Raw genomic sequence first — 8771 nt, forward strand, 5'->3', positions numbered from 1 at the left:
TGGTGGTGAAATGACACCAGTAAATGCAAATGTGTCAGCTGTTTACACCATTGCAGCAACCACTGACCTTGCCGATGCATCTCATAAAAGTAGAGTCATAACTGCAGGACATCTCAGGATGGCATCCCTGGTGTAAAGTTGGAGGTGACGGGACAATCCCAGAAGCCACCACAGTGCCTCTCTTTTGCTTCTAATGCATCCATTAGTCATCACTATATGTGTAATTGTTTGTAGTCAGGCCAAGTTTGACTGATTTAGGGAATCAAACCCTAAGAAATGATTAAACATGTTATCACACAGTGAATGATTGCTTAGGTTTCACTGTGTGCGGAAACATGTTCATACTGTGCAGGGATAGACTTTATAGATACATAACTAAACCCTGGCTGCTTTTTTTGTTTATCTTTTCATATTCCTGTCATTAATTTGTGTATTACATTGACATATTGATAGCATGGTTTTCGTCCCATTGGTGGGAGTATCCTAGTTTGCATCATCCAGAAAGGTGTTTTTACAGTTACACACGTGACAGGCAAAGAATATAATAAAGACCAGCACAACATTGCTATCTGAAGCCTAGACAGTGGTCAAACATGTGAGTAAAAAAAGAACACATTGGACTGTAGCCTTCAGCTTACAGTAGGAGTATTGCAGAGCTGTTCGAGTAGATTGCATTTGATTATGGGTGGAAGTAACAATTATTTTCATTATCAATAAATCTGCTGAATATTTACTCAATCTGGAGCCACGTCCCATTGGCTTGGTGAATCACATGCTTTCTGGTCTATTGCAGCCCACAAAGAAGCTGACTGGGTTGTCTTGTTTCACAGTTTGTGTGTTGGTAGGCACCCCGGATACCCGGATGTATGTGCACAAGCACTGAAAAGGGTATTTTTCATTATTTGTCCCCTTTAAGTTTACTCTGATTTGATATATAGATAGAAACATAATCAAATCTTCATATTTGACAAAGTGGAACTAGCAAATGGTTGGTATTTTTGCTTGAACTATAAATCAAGTATCTGACTCATAGTTGCAGCTCTATTGGGTAGATACACTGGGAACCTAATCTGCCCTAGATATCTGTTCAATGGCCGTCTACTCGTTCCCATTAAGCAGAGCAATATTAATATTCCAGATTTTTAGTTGACTTTGTGCCCCCATGTTACAGTTACTGGGGTCAGGGCAGGAGATGATGTGTGCTCCCATTCATGGTTTGCTTACTTCCAAGCTGGCAGGCTGACAGCTGGTTATGCCATGACAGATACAAAATAAATAAAATCAAGTGTAAGTCATCTGGCTTCTCAAACCTCCTCATTTGCATAACTCGACATGTTACCAGCGGCAAAAGTTGCTGGCGGGTTTGATATCATTCACCAGAAAAAGCCACAGCTCTGCTCCTCTCAACCAATAATCATGTTGTTACCTTTCCTATAATTGTGACTTGCACTGCATGCCAGGAGTTTTTATTTTTCTGGAGGCAACAATTGAGTGTTGGAAGTTTGGCAGCAATCCACAGTCCATCATCAAGGCAGGGGGATTTTCTCTAGTTTGGTACGCAGCCAGATACAGAAGCTCCTCTGCTTAGTAACTGCGTACTATCAGTCAAACAGAGCACTCAGAACGACATTTCCATCCTGGAGTACAGACAGGATGGCAGAAAAATGTTTTTAAAAAAGGGAGGTTTTAAAGATGAATTACCGTTTGATTAAACAACACCATGTCAACAGAAATATACCGTATCTTTGAAAATATATATGCAATGAAGCTGTCACAAAGGGGTGAGGTAAAGCCGCAAGCCACTCTGGTAATCAGATAAGCATGCACTAAAATGAGACATGGCTGAGGTCAAATGAAAAAGAAGTAGTTTATCTATCCCCTGGTGCCAAATACCCATATGATATCAATCGGTTATCAGACTAGAATTAAGATAAAGTTGGGACATACATAATTAGTTCCTCCTCCTTCTTTTTTTTAACCATTTTCTGTTCCTCCATGACCTCAAGCTTCATGGACATGGTTGGTGCTTGACGTTAGTTATCCTATATGTTTTCACCTTGCACTGACTTCATTGATTCCACAGACTTGCCAGCGTTTGACTATATCACTAATGTAGGCTTGTAAAATACCATATGTCTACATTTTGAAGAGAATGGTCAGACCTTAGCTAATAGCTAATATTTAGTAAATCCATTTTAGACGGACAGATAGACAACACATGAAACTTAAAGAAAACTGACCTTTCTCCTTTTTGTAAACATAGCAGTATCTTTCCATGCCCCTGAACGCCACTCACTAACCTCTTCCAACTAGGAATAAGATTACCAGGCTTGTCTGGAGATCTGCCTCTAAAAGTGCATTTTGGGATTTTATTCCTGTCAGCAGTTCAAGGTGTCCTTACTCATTCTATATTCAGATACTCTGGGAAAAAACACCGTGGGTGCCTTATAAATAAAACAGTACGGTCTCAGTATTCTTTGTGATGCTTGCCACCAGGGATTTCCATGTCTCAGCCCTGATGGTGTGCAGATATTGGGATTCTGATGAGGAAATCTCTTTGGGTTCCTTGTATGTGTTGTGTACCACCCCATCACTATTTTTGTTTTTGGGAGTTGGCAGAATATTTTGTTCCATCTGGCAGTCATGTCAAACATGCCAGAGTAAAGGTTTGATCTGCCTGGCCCATCATGCCAAACATACCTTATTATGTCTTTAGATGCCAGAATGTAGACAACAGTCTCTCTGCTCACAAAGAGGACACATCCTCGCATTGGAGAGATTTTCTTTCATGCCGTACGATACAAATCTTAACAAAGTTGTTGTTTGACACTTATTTCATCTCTGCTATATTATGACTGAGGTGTCCGCCTACAGCCACGAATGCTTTTGAGGTGTCCTTGAGCCGAATGCAGAGCCGCTACTTGTTCACACTTCGTAACTTTGCATTCAACTGTCAAGTTAATGCTGAAATAGACGCGAAGGTTGCAAATGTACTGCATCCTGATTAGGGTTGGGCTCATTTGTCACGCCTCCTCACGGCTCCTTTTAAGAGAATGAGAGTCTAATTAACAAATTGTTGCAATGATCCTCATATAAAACCCTATTGGCCACATCTAATGGTTCTTCTTCTCATCAGCCATCTAAGCTGTTGTCTTATGTAATGTCTTCTCCTAAGTATAATGTTGCTGTTGTGACTGTTGCTTGGCTTTTTTAAATCCTTTAGCATTAGCGTAATTCACGACTAGTGTGTTTTTTTTTTTGTGGCAGAGCTGCTTATGCCAAGTCTGTTTTTCTCTTCCTGTGACAGGGTTATTTATCTTTGTAAACCAGAATACAGCACATGGTCAATATGAGATGAAGTTGTACAGGCCACTGTATTAATCGCGCGCTGTTTTTGCAGGCCACTGCGGAAAAACTTTTGCAATCCTTCAAAGATTTCTTAGCGGCGCTGTCCCGGACACCAAGTGGCTCCTCGTCGTCGACGATGACACACTTATCAGGTATATTTTCATGATTTGTAAATGTGTTTTCAACATGGTGTTTCTCTGCCTTTCCTTTTTCTTTTACTGGGACACAGCGTCTCATTCTTTAAATGCCACGCTTTCATTTTTCTCCGACTTAAGAGTGACAGTTACTCGTACATTTTGCAACAGATTCTGTCTCGGCAATGAAAAGGTTTGCACCGTGAAAGAGAGAAATGCATTTGGGGAAATGAGTTCCAGAAATATTATCATCCTGTCAAACATCTAAAAAGCTCAGTGCATGAATTCAAGTCCGGCTGGCTTCACTCTATATCTGTCATGTGGAAGCCTCTGGATGTGTAATAGCGCCTGAGGGACAGCAGTTCTTTCACCTTCTAAGTGGACGGTTTCATACGTGTGCACGGCACAGGCATGTGTGTGTGTGTGTGTGTGTGTGTATAATGTTTGAGTGTGGGATGAGTTTGATCTGTGCTTCCTTTAGCCTCTCCCGACTGCAAGTCTTGCTGAGCTGTTACAACCCGTCTGAACCAGTGTGTCTAGGGGAGCGATACGGCTACGGCCTGAGCCAAGGCGGCTACAGTTACATCACGGGAGGTGGAGGGTGAGTTTCTCAGCTCAGATGCTCGGGGAATAATGATGAAAGATACAGACGCAGCAGAGGGACTGTAAAATATGTAATGGAAAACCTGTAGCCTGTAATTTACTGATAAACCGTTTCTATTCAGTTTAAAAGTGTGTTGCTCCCTTCAGGGAAGGTGTGGTTTGCAGGCTGCAATAAAGGAAAGATATTCAATAGAAAATATGGAATAAATCACCGCAATGGTTGATAAGAAAAGGGAGGGAGTCACTGCTTAATACTCACACTGCATTATAGAAATCGTTAGTTACTGCAAGACAGGTGTAAGATATGTGTTCAGAACTTCGGGTCCCGTGTCCGCAGGAAATCCAGGATTCAATGAATTAAAGTTGAACAATATTTAATGGCAAAGATAACATTCAACGATCGTGGAGCTGGTAAGGGAGAGCTCTCCACAGACGGACACCTCGCTGCTCCCAAGGCCTCTCTCTCAGCCAGGTGCAGCGTAGAGCCCGGGGCGGTCTCAAGATCCAGAACCAAAGAACTCTGAGTCCACAACAAATGCTCGGCTGTTAGTCTGGTCATGCAAATGAATTCACACCTAAAGGTTAGTTTCATTGGCCGGTTCAAAGAATGCCGCCATTCTGTTCGCTAAGCCAATCGATAAGCTGGCGGGGTCAAAGCTCGCACTTCCGGTCAAGGACAGGAAGTTCCCCTTCAGAATAAAACCCTATTATCCGGCCTTCAGAATAAAAGCAACGTCTCAGGTTTCAATCGGCATCCATTTTAACTATAAACAATAAAAACATCATTCATTCTCATGCATCATACAGTTAATCATTACATTTGTCATCAACAAACAGAATAATAAAACAGTGATCCTCTCTTATGCTTTATAATACATTCCTCAGAATATTAACTTTCTTTATGTATTAATTTAAAACATAACCTCTTATTTACATGTGCAAGTATATATAAAATCCACTACAACCCAACACTACATATAGGACACAAATAATAACTCCAAAAGATGATATTTTCTTATTGCATGCAAGAAAAAGTGAGCAATAAGCACAAGTTACATGTCAGCTGTCAGTGCTGGATGAAATCTGTGCAACAGACACATCTTGAAACTCTATTTTTACGCCCACTTCAGTCGCTCTGACGCTTTACAACACTGCAGCTGCCAGTTTTCTCAAAAGTGATATCTTCTAATAACTGTTTTGAGTGGTGGATTTAATTTTTTCATGTGTAATTGCAAATATTTCCAAAGAGCCAATTGTGCAGAGCCAATTCACAGAAAAAAAACGTATCTTCCTCTCAACTTGATTTTCAGTTTCAGTCACTTATTCTGTCGCCCTCTCAGTGACTGAATAACAAAAGCATGCTGAACAAGATGACAGCTGAAAGATATACTTATTATTTTCTGGTCATTTCCATACTTTGCTGCCAATCTGATCATTTCCAGTGCAGCTAAATCAGCAGTCACATGTATCTATTTGTCCGTCTCTGTGCTGCTGCAGTATGGTGTTCAGCAGGGAGGCTGTGGTCCGACTTCTTGACAGCGGCTGCAAGTGCTACAGCAATGACGCACCGGATGACATGGTGCTGGGAATGTGCCTCAATGCCCTCGGACTTCCTGTCACACACAGCCCACTCTTCCACCAGGTTGCCTTCACACTCTTACAATGCAGTATTTGTGTCTCTATCTGTGTGTGTTTGTACCTCTGGCGGTGGGACTGATAGGGCTTGTTTTTTGGTGCTGAAATACAATCCAAATATTTACTGTAAATACATTTTTTAGCATGATGGGACATCATCTTTCTGTTTAGTTTAAGCGGAGGTTTTGTGGTGCCTTTTAACCAATAGACTGCTGAGAAAGTCCGATTTCATCACAGCTTTTACAGACTCATCCTCCTGAGACAGATAGACACCTCTATCTTATTGGTAGTCGACAACCAAACAGGCTGATATCTGATCTTCAGAAGCATTTAAGTTGTGTCTTAGACCGCTTTACACTACATTTAATTTTAACTCTGAGACATTGTCAATTTCTGACAGCCACCGTATCTTCCATCTGGCAAACAGAATAAAAAATGACTGCAAAGCTTGCAGTTATGTGAGTTCTTCTCATTCTGCTGACACAATGTAATTGCAGCATCATGTCACATTCACATCTCACGGGATGGATGGTAAAGATGGAAAAGATTCCCGTGGGTGTAACTTGCTACTATGCACATCATTGGACAACTTAAGATGGTTGCAGGATTGTTTTTTTGAAGGTCAAAAACACTGCAATGAAATCATAGCACTATATCAATTACTATTAGTTTAATTACTTTGAATGATGGATCTGAATGGGCATCCATTTGTTAACCTTTTCAGGACGTATTTTGAAGTCGGATGCATCTGACCTTTGAGAAAAATCATAGCAGACATGTTGACTTGAAAAGTACATGTGTTACTCAAAACATTAACAATGGCTCTGTTCTGTGTCACAGTTTGAAATGGCAGTGTGAAAATGAGCCAGCGTGCATCCATCATTCATTTTATTATTAACCACACCTTCTACAACAGCTCAAAATGGGTTGTGAGAAAGTTGTAATTCGTCCCCTGCCTATCTAGTCAATCAAGAAAAATCCACGCACACACACCCACACACACACACACACACACACACACAGTCCGGCTTGGAGTGCTTATTAGCAGAGATAAGATAAATCACCTGTATGTTGACAAATCAATACATAACATTTTCGGCTACTGTGCCAGAGAATCAGCCAATAAGTCAACAAATAGTCCCTTTTCACAGCAGAACCAAGGTGTAATTGATCAAATGAATGATGCTCCCCTTGTAATGTGTGTGTAACAGCCACTCCAGTCAGCCAACATGCACAAAATCAGGGCTGAATGGAAGAGGGCCATAATGAATATGTTATTGTATACACCTGTGTTTACCGTGCAATGACATGTCAAAAGAAAAGAGCATATCGTTCCAACGTATTAATACGGTTCCTCATGTTTGGCTGAATTTCATCTCTAAACACACTATAGTTTGAGTTGCTCAGTTTTCGACATTAACGTATACCTTCACGCCTTCACTGTTGCTTTCCGCGGCACTTTGGTGGCTGCTTCCAAATAAATGACTGTACTTCATCTTACCTTTCAGGCACGCCCAGAGGACTATGCCAGAGACTTCTTAGCACACCAGGTGCCCATCTCCTTCCATAAACACTGGAACATCGACCCCATTGCTGTTTACAACAAATGGCTTAAGGATGACTTGAGGCCGAGAGCTTCAGATGGACTTAATGACAACGCTAAGACGGAGTTATAATCAGTGTGTGTGTGTGTGTGTGTGTGTGTGTGTGTGTGTGTGTGTGTGTGTGTGTGTGTGTGTGTGTGTGTGTGTGTGTGTGTGATGAAGTCATGGCACTGAAACTGTCCTTCACAGATATGTTTTGGTATTGTTGGTGTTGAACTGTTGGGCCGTGCGAGCGCGTGTCCATGACTTAATCTGTGAGTGTCTTCATGGCTGAGATGCATGTTGAGGTTACTGTTATTTTGGAAATATGGATATAATATGTGTATATTTATATCATATGAATATTCTGAACTTACAACGGAGAATCTGCTTCTCTGGGAGATACTGTATCTTAAAAAAAGGGTCACTAATGCTGTACGATGTGCTCTATTTTGGCATAAAAGTATAGAATTGAATTGTTTTTGTTTCGCTATTTCATTGGAGGCTTATTACAGGATTTATTTTAAACCAGTAATGTATAAATTAAAAGGTTTATTGAGGCTACGCCTAAGATGGTGAAACACAGACTGTTTAGTGCAGCTAAAAGGCATTAAAGCTCTCAAGTGTGCTGAAGGTTTGTAATTACTCCCAACATGGGAGCCTTTAAATGGGTCCAACTGCTGCTCGGGCAGATAAACGTCTTACCTTTACTTTAGGCTCGCCCTCACACCCTCATTACATTTTTGGCCTTAGACCATTTCTCGAGTCTCTCTTAGACGGTTGCAGGAACTAAAAAGGAGCACAATTTCAAAGACATAATTGCTTGTAAAACATTAGCTGATATCGTGAGGTATGAGGTTGAAATTAGTTTTATCAATAACCTTTTTTTTATGTTTCATGTTTTTTTCTCAAAACAAATTGTCTCAGATCATTATTTTGCAGACCCAATGAGTTGCTAAACATTATTAAAGGTCTTTCAAAGACCGTGAGCCTGGCTTGAAGAATTAAACCTGCCTACTTGTGGCGCTATTCTGTCCTAATAGCACAGTCGGCCGGCTCGAGTTCATGAAGAGTCCTTTAGCCTCGGGCCGATGAGTTGTAACCTACTTGTAAGAAACAAGTTAAAGTCCGTGGGACTCACCCACACATGGAGTGATGAGTGGTGGTAACACAGTATTTACACTGATGAAATTCCTCAGTAGGTCCACACAACATGCTTGCTCCGCCAATATGTCTACAATGTCAGCAACAACATCCCAGTCGGGTTAAACTTTGTCTGGTCGTGAATTTGATGCTTTAATCTTTTGTCCAAAAGAGTGAAACGGTAAGATGAGTGTAGCACTGTATTTCCTCTAAAATAGATTTGTATTTTCTGTTCAGCTAAGACCCTAAGTTTTTAGAAATACTGAGGTTATGCTCTCCTCTCCCTCAGAAGAAACCATGAACACATATTAAAAGAACCAAATGT

General features: G+C 40.9%; 1 protein-coding gene across 1 annotated transcript in view; it reads left to right on the top strand.

Moving 5' to 3' along the window:
* Positions 1–7797, top strand: part of b3glcta (beta 3-glucosyltransferase a) — a 53353-nt gene extending 45556 nt beyond the window's left edge. The window contains 4 exon segments of the mRNA XM_034548576.1: positions 3401–3500; positions 3964–4083; positions 5583–5727; positions 7229–7797. Of these exon segments, the coding sequence (XP_034404467.1) occupies positions 3401–3500; positions 3964–4083; positions 5583–5727; positions 7229–7396 (533 nt within the window). The 3' untranslated portion in view covers positions 7397–7797.
* Positions 7798–8771: the final 974 nt, after the last annotated feature.

The sequence above is a fragment of the Cyclopterus lumpus genome, chromosome 13, assembly GCF_009769545.1.
Source record: "Cyclopterus lumpus isolate fCycLum1 chromosome 13, fCycLum1.pri, whole genome shotgun sequence".
Classification (NCBI taxonomy): Eukaryota; Metazoa; Chordata; class Actinopteri; order Perciformes; family Cyclopteridae; genus Cyclopterus; species Cyclopterus lumpus.